At 53.3% G+C, this 14,616-nt stretch overlaps 2 protein-coding genes across 2 annotated transcripts; both read right to left on the bottom strand.

The window, feature by feature from the left end:
• Positions 1–5,820: 5,820 nt before the first annotated feature.
• On the bottom strand, positions 5,821–7,482 carry INS49_000192 (uncharacterized protein; the record flags this gene model as incomplete). Its single annotated transcript, XM_043161030.1, has 3 exons — positions 5,821–6,647; positions 6,709–6,907; positions 7,363–7,482. 3 exons carry the CDS (start codon positions 7,480–7,482, stop codon positions 5,821–5,823), a joined length of 1,146 nt encoding a protein of 381 aa, XP_043029536.1.
• A 4,104-nt stretch (positions 7,483–11,586) lies between these two features.
• On the bottom strand, positions 11,587–13,982 carry INS49_000193 (uncharacterized protein; the record flags this gene model as incomplete). Its single annotated transcript, XM_043161031.1, has 6 exons — positions 11,587–12,135; positions 12,194–13,179; positions 13,232–13,512; positions 13,577–13,707; positions 13,774–13,900; positions 13,960–13,982. 6 exons carry the CDS (start codon positions 13,980–13,982, stop codon positions 11,587–11,589), a joined length of 2,097 nt encoding a protein of 698 aa, XP_043029537.1.
• Between the last annotated feature and the right edge of the window lie 634 nt (positions 13,983–14,616).

Below are 14,616 nucleotides of genomic sequence, written 5' to 3' on the forward strand. Positions count from 1 at the left end.
TGTAGAGGTAGTGACTGGGTGATGTTGTAGAAGACGGGAATATCTTGCGGCAGACGGTTGGTTGCCGGAAAATTCTTGGATACGAAGGAGTTTTCAGGGACTAAGGAGATCTCGGAAACTAGTCGATGCTGTCTTGACGGAAGACTTGGAAGATAGGCCTTGAACTGCTGAAGGGCTTTTCGCAATGTTGGATAAGTGGGCGCTTTCGGGTCCTGAAGGTCTTGAAGGTCTTGAAGGCCTCAGTCAAAAGGCCAAGATGGGTGGGTATTCTGGTAGCGGGGTATGAAGAAGGCTGAGAGGGGGGATGGCAAGAGAGCACGGCTGCTGCAGACAACAGTAACTGTAGAGGACGATGGCTGGGTAGGGCTCTGGCTGGTAGGGCTCTGACTGCTTGGGGTCTGGCTGGTAGACTCCGGATGCAGAGGGCTATGGTTAAGTAAGGCGACGAATGATCCTGATGATGGTTGGTCTCAAGCTGGCTGGTCCCGAAGGATGTTGGTTCTGAAGATGGGTGATGCTGAAGATGGTTCAAGTAGGTCTTGTAGACTCAAGTCTCAGAAGATGGGTTCGTCGATGCCGTGCGCGTGTGGAAAGGAAAGAGAGATCGTCAGTTCCTGGAGGGAAGGGGAGAGGGTTTAAATATGTTCTGGCCACAGAGGTTCAAACCAGCACGCTGCCCCTGGATGCCCCATTGACTGCAAGATCACAATGGACCAAGTGGGCCACGATGGTCCGGACCGCGATGATGTCGTGAGTTGTCGCCGATTCCACCCAATCGACTATGTTGCCCATGTATCGCGACTCCGTGGAGGTATTGTTCTGTTGGCGGGTCTATGGCCACAAAGGCTGCGAATGGACAAGACCGTACCGAAGCACTGCCTTCCAGGGTCTTCGGACTGGTGGGCAGCCATTGCTTCCCAAGCTGTGTAGATGTGCTTACCTTGAATGTGGAGGCCGCGGAAGTGGCTGGCATGCTCCTGGGGTCTTCGAAGTCTTCGAAGCACTGGATATTGCAATTCTCGCGGCCAACGGGTAGTTATTGTTCTTCAGAATACAAATTCGCCACCTCCTAATGTGGAAGAATAGAGACCGCGGGTGTGCTGTTGAGAGAGCTCAGTGTGCAGGTGCCATCGTGAGGTAGTCCCCGTAAGTTCCCATTGCCGCCTGTGTTGCCACTGCTATTATCAAAGAACCAAGGAGAAGGATGCAGATCTGAGATGGTCAGAGGGTAGAAGATGGCAGCGTGCCACAGGGAAGTATTGGGCCTTCCAAAGGGGCAGTTGTCTCCATGCCATAGGACTTAGTCGCCAAAGTGGCTGTAGAGTCAGCACATCTGTTATGCTTGCAGCAGTACCATTCGAGTAAGGGGAGAGGTGGTTGAGGATGGCCACACAGCAGATAGCTTCTCAGTCAAACCCGAAGCCCTGAAAACCACCATGAAAGAAATAGAACGCGGGTAACTCAATCAATGCTGTAACTCTGTTCTTTGAGCTGTGAATTGACTTACCTCCTGAGAATCTGCTTAGACTCTGGTGCTGGCTGCCAGGACTGTCCATCTTTGTCTTCCCCACCTTTTGTTGAACCTCTTCGAGGCTAACGTGATGTATGATAGTTCTTGTGGTTCATCACAGGCAGAATCCAGAGATATCTACAACAATGAGGCAGTCATTCTGGAGTGTAGCATCCTGTGAATGAGTGAATCCCAGCGAGGGCTGTGATCTTGACGATGGGTAGTGTCTAAGCAGCCGGAGTATTAGTATCGAGACCAGTGTTTGATCGACCCATGACCAAAATCCCATGCCATCTAGTCCTCGCCAATGTATCTGTGGATGAATCTGCTGGTTTGTTATTTCCAAACTTCCAGAGGATGCCGAAGGACTCCTCCGAATTGTGTCAGCCGTGTCGGGACAGCACTGCCTTGACAGCCTCGTCTGGCAAGCTTCTCCCGCATGCCAATGACTTGAGTATGTGGCCAAGGCACAACACACAATCACCATAATCAGCGAACCGAGATGTGATGATATGAACGAGTAGGCACCATCTCTTGCCTGTCTTGTCTTCAGTCTTGTGTAAGTCATCTAGTGACCATCTTCCCAGCCTTCCGAGCATCTCCAGGTGATGCCTCAAGGATCGCCAGCATTGTACTGCTTGTAATCTTGTACCCGGGCCTTAGCGTTCCTTCCAACATGTCCGTTCTGTTTCGTCACTGTCGGAGTGTTTTCGAGCTGCTAGAAGGGAGGGAGATTCGAGGAAGCGGTAGTAGGGTAGGTATGCGCAGGGTCAGGTTGGTCTTCTGGCTCTTGTACAGGCACGTTGCTTGATCTGGTTGCATGTTCGAGGGAAGTCGTGCTCGCTCGGAGGAGATGGTTTGATAGATGGGTGTCGGTATCGACCACAGTGGTCGCTTGCCCAAGGAGAAGGAGGGACCACGAGTGTGTTGATAGAAAGAAGGCGGCAGGAATCGATCGCGCGCGACGCCTGCCGCTACATGTTAGCTGGAAGGGGCCTTGGTCACTGCTCTGCTGGACCACCTACAGCACTCTGAATGACAGGAAATGCCTTGCCTTTGCTGTGGAAGTTAGGCAGGCTGCTGTGTAGGTAATGGAAGCTGACTACAACTTGGCAGACGGTACTTCCCTCAAATCTACATCAGAACGGCCGACAGTCAACGGAGAGACAACCGAACAGACCTCCAGCTCGTGGACACGACTGCTATTATCAATACCGGGGCCGCAAGACAGCCGATACCCAATAGGACGTCCTAGGACGTCTGCGAGAGGGCGGCAAAGGCTGGTTGTGACTGTATCTTCGCCCGTGATCACCGCGTTGCGGCCCGGTAACATTCACATCACAGACGAGACCATGATCTGAGACTGCGTCCGACGTCGGTTCGAGGCAAGAGCCCCCAGCGAGAGTATCCCGAGGAATACCGGAGGGAGTAGAACTGTTTCCTTCTTCTTTGAGGCTACAGATTCGCCTCTGTGTCTTACATTCATGCTTCTGTGCTTTGCCAAGCGCCTGCCTTGTCGAACGAGGTTCGAACATCCTAGAACACGTTGGGGGTCTCTATGATACCACAGGAACACGTCAGGGGAATGCGATACAATGCTGCCGGAGTCAAGAACTACTGACGATGATTATGTAGAGACGGCCTACCCGCATAAAGCAAGAAACCCAAGAAACGCCGCAAAAATGTATCAAATTGATTATTCAAGTCTCCCTCGAGCGATTTCATACCCACAGTGTCGAGCCGTCCGCAATACAATCTGGTGCTGAGAAGCGTGTGGGTAGAGCCAGTGACCTCTGTCAAAAATATATGCAGGAGTACCAGCCTTGGATACGTGGCCGACCTCTCAAGGAAAACACATCGCTATCAGCTCAGTGTCGGTATGGAGAATGACTCCTGCTGCTAGGACAGTGTCTAGGAATGGGTGTTGAGGATGCAAAAGGTCGAGGACATCGCATTGACGGGTGCCCTGAAACTGAATTAGCTATCTAAGTTGGAGACAGGCAGTCTGGAACTATGAAAAGTAGCATAAATTCATCAGGGGTAGACTGGTGCAGGAAGACGTGTGTCGGTGTTCTACTGGTCAATTGCTGCTCGCAAGAAAGAACGTTTAATAGGCTTACGGATCGATACATCCATCAGAAGGTTGGAGGTTAGACGTCTCGTGTACTAGACACAGCGAGGGAAACACTCCTGTTCGACCGGAAGACTACGACAAGAGCCTAGATCTTGCGCGCAGCTCGAATCTGTTGGCGGAACGTCTGAACGGAAAGTTAGGGCATCTAGCAGCAGTGGTACATGGTCAGAATACCTGGCTGACTAGATCGTGACTCTTCTTGACGTTGGGGAACTGTGACAAAGTATTTGAGGTCCCCGACTTCCAACTCAAGGCACCAGGTTGCTTGACGAGATCATGAGGGACATCCGCCGACCTATGATTGATCTGACACGAGACAGTTGTGAGGCGGAAGCACACTGCTCAGGGGCTTCCCCGGGAGTCCGCATAGACCATTCGCCCCAGTTGCTGTCCCGGGAATGTAGATCGCATCGTTTTGTACCCTTCCTAGCCACGTCCCGGGCGTCCCGTCGGCATTGGAAGCCCTGTTTCACTCCTTCTGGACCGCTCGGGCATCTGTGTTGTATCATTGTTTATTCGTGCAGCTCTGATCTCTGAGTAATATCGTCAATGATATAGTCAGAGAAGACAGACGTCGCGTGGACCACGCGTTTGTAGATTCGAGGTGATGTCTTTGGAAAGGGTGTTCACAGGAGGTATCGGCTGAGTATCGAGCCACTACACCTGGTCAACCAGTCGTACTTGGTTTGGGAAGCGGGAGGGAGATCTTCCTAACATTCCTCAATGTTAGTAGTACGTATCTCCAGAGTGGTATACATGCGGCGTTGGAATCAACGACGGTGCCTTCTCCAGGGCTGTTTGGAAGTATCTGAGCCATATCTACGGCTGGGGAAAGGTCGGTCGTTCCATTCGAGATTTCGAGTGACGTAAAACGATCGAAGGCTAACGGTACGCATAATTTTGTACCGCTACTGGTACTGGTTCGGAAGATGTAGGTGTAGGCACGATCGACCCAAGCGCAGCCAACGTTGACCTTCTGTATTCTGGAAGACTACTTGAGAGTGCTCAAGATGGTTTGAAAGAGCTGCGGTTGAGAAGGAACGCATCAATATTAGGAATGACCAAGGTAGGATGGTCAGGAGGAGGCTCGGGAGGTCATAACGGATAGAAGTCGACACGTGAGGCACCGTGGTTGCTCAGGGAGCCAGCGTGGATGATCTATCCGTTGATTAGGACAACCTGATAGCAAAAGAATGGTTAGCATCTGAAGGCCAGGGAACAAGGTGGAGTAAATCGTCACGGAGGGGGCAACAAAGCGAGGATGTTGGTAAGTACACGAGGTAGTTGACCAGGTACAGGTCGCTTTGTCGTTGCTCAGGACAGAGAGCAGCAACAGCAGCTAGAGGGGCCAGTGGTTCGCAGCAGTACACGAACAAAGGCTGTCATCTTTGGAAATGGCACTGCGAACTCCGGGCCCAGGGGAGAGCTTCAGGGACAAGGATCAAAGGTGGAGAGGCCCAGCAGTGCTCCGAGGGTCATTCAGATATGAACATCTGTATGGAAGACAACATTCGGAATAGCCTGCCACGAAATGAGATGTAGAGATCGACAAAGCCTCCAAAGGCATATCACACAGTCTACCAGCATGTGAGTATGCTCTCTCTGTGAAGCTGGGGTTGAGCATAGGAGGTCCGTCATGCTTTGGACTTCGCTTGCCGCAACCAGCAATTCTCTGAGTAGCCCCAATCCCCCAGAATGCCACTGGGAGGCGAAAATATCTAACAGCCCAACTGAATTCGAGAAATTCGCCAAATCAATGTGGACACGCATGGGGTTTTCTCACACCAACAATTTGTCAAGACCGGCTAGCTAGCCTTTCAGATGACAGCCACACAGACACTGACGCTCACTGGGAAATCTGTTGCTGTTCCAATTGATACGCTGGCCCCGAAAGTAAGTGAAAACGCATTTTGTGTCCCTCACAGCTGGCATGTATCCCATGTGCCCAAAGATTTCTGCCAAGAGACGATGGCCCAGTGCTCCTGAGCATGACCACTGCCAAAGCACTTGCCATTGACAAGACTTGAGTGCTGTCTTGTCAAATTTTCCAATCCATTTTCTTTTGGCCCCAGGTTTGATTCTCTCCCAATTGGCTGATGAGGCTGGGATGTACCCCAGCAGCTTCCAACATCAACCTGCCCTGCCGTTTTACCGTACGCATTTGCTCACTCTAGGCCTAGTTGATCTCGACCGTGATCTCCGTCGACGCCGAGATCGAGCCATACCTCTCCTTAGACTCCTGCCATTTGTCGCCATGCTTCTCGTACACCCCGTCGATCAGGTCCCTGAACTTCTCCTCCGTATGCTTCCGCACCACGCTCCCCTTCGCGGTCCTGATAAACCCATCGGCCGGCACCAGCACGACGTGCGTCTTTGCAACACGCATGTGTGTCTGCACCTTCGCGTTCGCAGGCTCGATCGTCTGCTGCCATATCTCTCTCGCCAGTTCTGGGGATGGCGCGACCCCATCCACGAGCTCGACGAGTGCCAGGGGCTGCTGGTGCTTGTTCCCGATGAGTATGGCGGCGCTCACTTTGTCGGTTGAGGTGATGGAGTGCTCGATGGGAGCAGGGTGTCCTGTTACTCCCGTAGAGAATGAGATGAGGTCATCCTTTCGACATATGAACTTCCAGGCGAAGGCCGCCTTTGCTGGGTCGGGATGAGGTGTCCACAGGTCTCCCGTGAGCCACTCCGGGTAAGGGGGCTTTGTGGTCGCAGGGTGGATGTCTTGGCGCGCGTGCCAACTTGCAATCGGCGCGGACCTATCGTTGATCTTCATAACGAACTCATACAGGTCTTTTGATTCGCCTTCTTCTGACACATATCCGGCATCATCCATACGGCGGAACTCGTACCCGTCAGTGAACACGTCGAAGTAATTGTAAGCGTAGTCTTCTCTGTCAGCCTCCAGTTGAGCCGCAGCAAGTGCTTCTGTAGCGCCCCAGAAGTTCTGAATCCGCGTGTGCTTGGCCCAAACACTCGCTGCTTGTGGTGACAGAACCGCTGACAGAAGATCTGTTAGACAGGCTTCACTCAGATCGTCAGGACTGCAGATGTGACTCACCACCACCGAAGCAGACATGCTGGAAGGGCTTGATGAGCTTTGCAGCATCTGGACGACGAGCGATGTCTTCCATAATCCATGGTGTGAAGAATGCCTTGGACGCATTTGCGTGCGGGAGAAGTAGATGTGCCTCGCTTGCAACAGCGGTGCGGTGACGGAATCCAGGGAGGAAGACGGACTTTCCGAAGACTGAGAGGCACTATGGAGAAGTTGTGAGTGACTGTCAACGGCCGACCAACAGTACAGTTAACTGACCATAGCGAAACCTGAAGAGATAGCATGGAACGGCGAAGTCGTGACTATATAACGAACGTCCTCTCCAGGGTGGGACAACATCAAACAGTGCTTCCGTCCCTCGCGTTCCTCCAATAGGATATGGCGGTCTTGAGTTGCCATCATTGCGTGGTTCCAAACGATTGGTTTCTACAGACTCCTTTTAGTGAAATGCCATCTAAAGGTTGGTTTCACAAAGCCCATGCCAGCTTGGCCGAGGCTAGAGATGGGTCTGCTGCTGAATACACTCACTGGATGTCCTGTCGTCCCACTCGTATGAAGGATAAGGTAAGGGTCGTGTTCGGCTTCTTCAAATGTCTTCTCATACGGATAATGAGGCACAGAGCCTAATTCCAGTAACACCTCAAGTTCAGGGATCACCGTATGGCTCATAGGCCGGGAGGCTAAGATGTCCTTCACGTGAACGCCTTGAGCTGTGAAGAGGGCCTTGCAGTTGGTCTGTTCCATTAGGGATACGTGCACTGCTGGGGCATTGAGCATTGTTGAGAACAAGACCTTGTGCCCAGTCTTACAAACAGCCATCTGCATCATATGATACCTAACATCAGTCACCCCCAGATACGCAATGGTCTCAAAGGAGGTGGACTTTCCAATCGCCTTCTCGATGAGCCATGCCAGTTGGTTGATGCCATTAGCAAACCGTGCGAACGAGATGTTCTCGAAGCCTTTGGAAAGGTCATAGTCATCCCTGGGCAAGGAGCACCCAAGGCCTCTCCGGCTCGTCTCTTGCACGCTGGTCGATAACCGCAGGGAGAAGACGTCGACCGCAGTCAGGGGGCGGCACTGGAGCCCGGGGTGTCATGATTCGTGCTTATGCAGAAATACAAATTCGATGCGTGGAAGATGGCAAATAATAATAATCGGTGATCCTTGTCGTCAAAACCCCACGAGTTCGAAGTACTCTAAATTCTTAAAAACAGGAGCGGGTAGGTGAAGAAGAGGAAAAGCCATCGCTTCCGGCCATCCTCTCAAGACCAGTCTCGCGCGCCAGACTTCTGCACGGTCGCGAGCCCATTAGGTAAACAAAATTGTGGGTGATGCGGAAAGACACATTTGTTCCGCGCCCTGGATGACGTCTGGAAGCGCTCGCCCCTTTTCGTAGCCAAACCATGGTACACAGTACAGTATTGCCGTGGGCTTGCATAACCGAGCACAGTGAGCAGCAACGTGGATCCACAAGAAAGACGATCTTGAGATATGGCAGCATGAGACTGGTGAGCTGGCTGGATCTGCCAACTAGGGCCCAGCCAAATGGTAACAACGTGGTGCCGCATGCAAGATGTGTCTTGGCCACAATTGCCGTGAAGGCTCGAGAACATGAGCCCATGATTATATAACAACCTCGTCCGTTCCGGGGGAATGGAAGCTGCGGGTGTCAGCCAAGCAGCCACGCATCAAGGAGCCCCAGCATGTGAATGTCGGACATGTTCCGTGCCTTTGCAGCATAGGTGGACCAGGTCGAGTGGCCTAGTGCTATCACTTGCCTGAACGGCGAGATGGAACTTCCAAGACAGACAGGAAAGTCACCTGGAGGATCCAGAACGGATCCAAATTCGGCAAAAGCTCGTGCTGCAAAGGCGAGAAGCGAACCAACACCAGTTGGGACCTGATCAACGGATGCTGTCAAGCACAACCACCCAAATGACGAGTCGTTGGTCCGTCGGCCTGTGCGAAGCGGCGTTCAAGTCCTAATAGCGCCATGCACTGCTTTAATACTTCATGGCAGTTGCCCCTGTCGCTCGGATGACCAGCTGGGACGTTGTGGTGGGTACGACAGCGCGGAAACAGCCTGGATATAGCCGGCTGGCTCGTGCCAGGACGGCTCCAGAATGTTGCGCATGGCGAGAGCCGTCCGCATCCGCGAACCCGGCTCTGCCGGATGACCTATCCGTCGTCCATGCACCAAAATGTGTCTGGTAAGCAATTCAAGACACAGTCAGGAACTGGGGGCTTTCGGAAAATCTGTGATGATCCAGCGATGGACATTGACGCCTAGTCCAGGTTGGCAGGTTGATTCGACTTGAGGTTCGACGTGCCGGGGTTTTTCCTCGGTGTTTGCGTAGTGGTGTCCAGCTAGGAGATCAACCCAGTATTTGCACGCATTCTGAGAATCCCTGAATGCTTCGAAGGTCGGAGGATGCGTGACGTTGATGCTGAATGGTCTTCCTCTCGAGAGTTGCACATGCGGTCAGCCGGGAGACGTTGGACGTCGGGTGCACGGACCCTGATGACCACACACCTTTGAACAGTCCTTAGAATCCACTCCTGGGGTGAAATTTCTGCCTCTGCACACACTGAAAGCCACCTGGATTTCGACTTGCCACGCGCTCCATCAGCACCAAGCAGAGAGGCTTGCCGAACGCCGTGACGATGTACGACGTACGTAGCGTACTGATCTACAGTATGCTGGAGTCGAATTCTTGAGACCGCCACTGCATGCGGCAAGAACTTGATAATGCGCCGGTCAGAGCGACAGCCTGCGTTTGCGTCTCACTGGCCTCCGTCGGCCTCGGAAGATCCCTGACGGCCGGGAGAATGAATCGGCTACCTTCCAAAGGCGCTTTCACAATGGGATTTGTCCTTGGTCGGTGGCTGTTGACAGTCTCTGCTGGCAATGACAAAGACGAGCAGGTCCCGGGTAAGGTTCCCAACGAGTGCCCGGCTCATTTTGACTGATCATCCACCCCAAAGCCACGGCGATATACCTCCCGAACGCGTAAGTTTGCAAGCACTGTTCTTCTCTGCTACAAGGATGACAACAACACTTATCATCATTGAGAACCGCCATTGCCTATTGCGCATGGTGATTCCGTGATCAGATAACACTGAAAATTCTGACATTGCACCCTCCAACGTTCTTCATATCATTGCATGGTGTCAAACCGGAGCTAATTGTTCCCTAGGTTCCGCGGACTTGTCTCTGGTGACAGCCTCACTACCGCTAGGTCGGATCGAATCGACCTCGGATTTCGCTTTGGTCGTCGTTCTTCTGACGCGGCACTTGCAAAACGCGCCAAGTGGTCGCGCCCTGTGTCGATGTGTCTGAGTCTGCGCCAACACTGAGTGGTGTCCTGTCAGCCCTGCTGCATCTCGATGCCTCAGGTTGTCGCTTTGGAGTCGAAGCAGAGGTGTTTCTTCATGCACAAAACCGAATTCATCTCACACATCGGAAAGCCCACGCCTTTGGCACGTCTTGAATCTGGATAATGACTTTGTACGCCTTGGCTCGTGGCTCCCCAACGAGTCATTCCAGGAGATGGACCGCCTGCTTGGGTAAGACGGGCCAAGCGACATTGGAAAGACCAAGCCTCGACTCATGGACCACGTCCGGATCAAACAGACCTAGAACTGGCTTCTGAACCTGACACACTTGCTATGAATAGTCCATGGCTTGTTGTGCACCGGATGAAGATTGACTCGCCCCGTCGCAAGTGGCTCTGGAGCAAATTCGCCAAGTTGTCATCCTCTTAGCCTAGAGTTTCACTTGATCGACAGACGATTGTTACATTCTCAACAGTCATCATTTCTGGTAAAGTGAAACAGACATTCTGTTGTTTTAGTATCCGTCTTGAAATAGGCGAATGCCTCTGATCTGGTACGACTAGGAACAGCAGCACTTGAGTTGAAACTTGATCCTTCCTTTAGATAGATGTCAGAAGAATCCTAGTATTTGTATATACCGCCTGATAGACCTCATTGCAGTCGTGTTCCCCTCCGTGCATCCAGCATTCAATTCAAACTTGACCAGGACAGTATCTACTCGCCTGCCCCTAGACCAGTTGATTTCACAACGACATACCACCACACACCACCACACCTCCAATCTAGAAACTCACTCAGACTCCGCCAGAATGCGCGCCACATTCCTCACAATTTTCTCCTGGACTATCTTCGCCGCACTTGCCGCAGCTGTCCCTCCCCTAGCCGGCGTAGAGGCCCGGTCCTGCGTCGAAGATGGCCAGTGCAGCCTCGGAGGGCCAGCTGACCGGGGACAAAGCTGCTCAGACTTGAACTGCTGCAGCGGCCAGAAGAGCGGTGCTGGAAACGGGGTTGGTACTTCCCAATCCATACCCCTCATGTCCATGCGGGATGCGACCATGGGCGTTTTGAATCGTACTGACCGGTAGCTTGTGATCTAGAACTGCTGTTGTGTTGCGAGCACGGCCTAGTCGATGAGGTGGACGAGCATCACACCACCAGTCACCTGGGAGCTGTCACTTGCCTTGGGAGTTGACGGTGCCTGGGGAAGGTCGATATTAGAAGATAGGAAGAAGTGAGCGCACAAGGGAGTCCTGGCCTCCCACCTTGGGTTTTGAACCAGCTATACCTAGACACAGCGTTCGTTGGAAGTGAATTGACAAGCAAATACCACACTTGTCACCAAAGGACATGGCTTTTCGCAAATGATGGTCTGCTTACGACCTGACACAACACGGTTGGGCTTTGCACTGGTATCAATGTGCTCTTCTGAGTTTACGGATTATGTGCCACATACTACAACATCAAAAAGGTATCAAGCTCCAGTGAAACTCCCATGTCTGTCGCCAACTTTTCACCATCCCAAATAATGATGTCCGCCGGTTCCTAACCATCCGTCCCACTGCTCCTGAACGTGGCACAGAGAGCCGCATAGTGATGGGTCAAGTCCAAGACGTTCTGCGGCAGGCTGGTTGCTTGGATGATGCTCCTCACCTTCACCGCACCCTCGTCCTCTATGAGTGTTCTAATCGTGTGGAGCAGCTCCGGGCTGAACTCGCTATACCAACGGTACTGCCAGGTGACCAGGCGAATCGTCGCTGCAACTGTTTCCCTTGTGTTCTTCTGTTTCTCAAATACCCTCAAAATCCCGGTCAGGGCCTTGGGACTGAAACGCTGGCCAAGGCATGCACGGTAAGCCTCGACAGCTTCCTCGGTGTGCTGGAGACGGTGTGCGAGAGAGCCGAGGATCTCCCATTCCTCGGCGGATTTCTTGTATTGCATAGATTGAGCGCGGTACTGCGCCATCTGCGTGCGCCAGATGGTGTATACGCGCAGATCCTCGTACAGAACCATGAACAGGCTGTCCAACCAACGCTCGCAGAGACGCTTGTTGTTCAATCGGGATAGGTTCTCTTCTGGCTGAGTTGTGGTTCCCTGTGAATCGAATTAGCTCTATGAGCAGCAACGGACCGGTTCAGGCTGGTGTACGCACGTTCTCCTCAACCTTGGGTTCTCCAGGATCGGCGGCGACAATTGGCTTCTCTACATTCCCACCTTCTCCGTTCGATACGGATGACTGCCCGGTCTCGTCGGTATTGGTTGGCTTTGAATCTGCCTCAGAAGTATCCTCGTCGGACTGGTCACCGTTTGTGGTGGGCTCGGGCGTGCCGCGAAGGACGTCGGTGCTCGGCCCACGCTTCGCTGGGACGGGTGGCCCGACCTCCTGCTTCTCAGTTCGGTATTCGTCTTCCATAACAAACACATTGCTCCGGATCTTGAGTAGCTGGTCCCACCCGATCTTCGCGGTCATTTCTGTCAGGATTCCGTAGGCTTTCTTGAATGTTCCGCGATACGAGGCAGCGCGCAGGCTTAGCAAGCTGGGTTCAACCTGCTCTTGGTACCTCGACTCTGGCTCACTATCAATTTCATCGAGCCTTGTCTCAGGCAGTGTTGGAAGGTAGACGTCCTTGGGTTCCGGCATGAGAGGTGCGTCCTTGTCCTGGTATGTGAACATTGGGCAGGAGTTCAGAATTGTGAGCGCGTTTTCCCAGTCCTCCATGGCGACATATACTTCGGCAAGTCTTGCCCATGTTCCAAACTCGCTCGGGGCTGCGATTGTGCTCCTGTCTGCACACCCCAGCGCCATTCGTAGGCGTTCCTCCTTTTGTTCCTGAGTGGACGCAGTCTGCGCCTTCTTCAACAGGAAGCCTGCCTGCGTGTCGAGCATGACGTAGTCCATCGGCCTCTCTTTGAGAGCCGCGTGTAAAGCTCGTACGCCCTCAACTTCTTCGTTGCCCATGAACAAGACCTTGGCCAACAGCGAAGCCACCTCCACATTTTGTGTTCGGAGCTTCTCGAAGAGGTTGATCCCGGACGAGTAACGGCCGGTGGTTTCGAAGTATTTCAGGAGGCCGGTGGTGAGGTGGTTCGAGACAATATTCGGTACCTGAACGATAGAGTCCGAGCCAAGCTGCCAGCCTAGTAGGTGTCAGAATCCCGTCCTGTCGCAATGTCGCATCTTGCAACTTACCTCTGAAGAACAACTGCTCTGCAGCAGTCAGGAAACGCTGCTCAGTCTCTGTGTTCGTCACTGGGTTGAAACGCCGCACGCCCATGACCTTCCTGATTGTGTCACCACTGCCGTCGTCGGCGTAAGAGTAGGCGCGCAGAACGCTGCACAAGTAGGTTTCCAGCCACAGATCGTCTGTTGCCTTTCTCTTTTCGCCCCTTTCATCGACGCAGTAGCTCTCGACGGTTCCAGGGATGGTGACATGGACGCGCATATCTAGTCTGGAGAAGGCATTGTAGCAGCTGACGGCGCATGGCGATTAGCTCGAAGGACATGCACGCATCAGAAGATCGACAGAAACCATACCAGTATACACCCTCAACGATCTTGGCAGATTGTGCCTGTCCATGCTCTTTGTAGGTGAGTGTATTTATGTACGCAGCCAGGCTGGCAGAGGAGGAGGCATCCACGCCGGTCACATGGTGGTACACACCAATCTGATACACGGTCAATCGACAGTTCTCGGCAGTTCAGCATCGGGGGGAGTCAGGCTTGTAGCGTACATGTTTGCCGGAGTTACGGGCCTGCTGCTTCAGGAGGTGGACAAGATCAGGAGGACCAAGTTCGCGGAGGGAGATGAGCGACTCGGTGCGGGCATCGATGGACTCCTGTAGGACTTCCTCCGTGATCCTGGGGATGAATTCATCAGCGGGGAGGTCAATTGAACAGTAGAGGGATCGGGCACACACTCTGGAACAGCTGGCGCAACCATGGCGACGACTTCCTCCCCTTGCGACACGAGAGCAAATGGATCTGCTTGTGAGAGCTTGGGTTCAGTTCGCAGCGGTTCGAGGCAACAAATCGCCGAGAAGGAGCAGCACCGCCAGAGAGAACAGAACCAACGGAGACGTACTCGGCATGCGACCTCTGACGAGAAACAAGGGCTGCACGGGCGGTCGTTGGGTGGTCGAGTCTCGGACGGTGTTGGAAGTAAACTGTCTAATCACCGATGAGACAGCAGCAGCGCGGTGGTGGAATACGTCGACGATGGCCCGGGCCGATACTTGTCCATTCGTTCAGCTCCAGCCCAGCTGCTGCATGATCAGCAGCAAACAGTTGGCAAAAAGTGGGATCCCGGGTCGGTTTGCCTTGGAAGCCAGAGCCTGGAAGCTTGGGGTCCTGTGCTAGGGCGGCGTACCCCTGTCCAGGCAGCCAATGCCGAGCTGTCAGGGCGGCGGGGGGTAGCTGGAGCCCAAGCTCAGGCCCTCCCGAGGTCTGCGGCAGGCAGGTCTCAGGCGCAAACCACAAGCACCGTCTCTGAGTTGATGTCAGCCTTGCTACGCGTAAAGCACCCGGTGCTGTTTCGCAGATCCAGGCCAGACTCCCATTGTCGCAAACCACATCGC

This window comes from Diaporthe citri (genome assembly GCF_014595645.1).
Source record: "Diaporthe citri strain NFHF-8-4 chromosome Unknown scaffold_1, whole genome shotgun sequence".
NCBI classification, from domain to species: domain Eukaryota; kingdom Fungi; phylum Ascomycota; class Sordariomycetes; order Diaporthales; family Diaporthaceae; genus Diaporthe; species Diaporthe citri.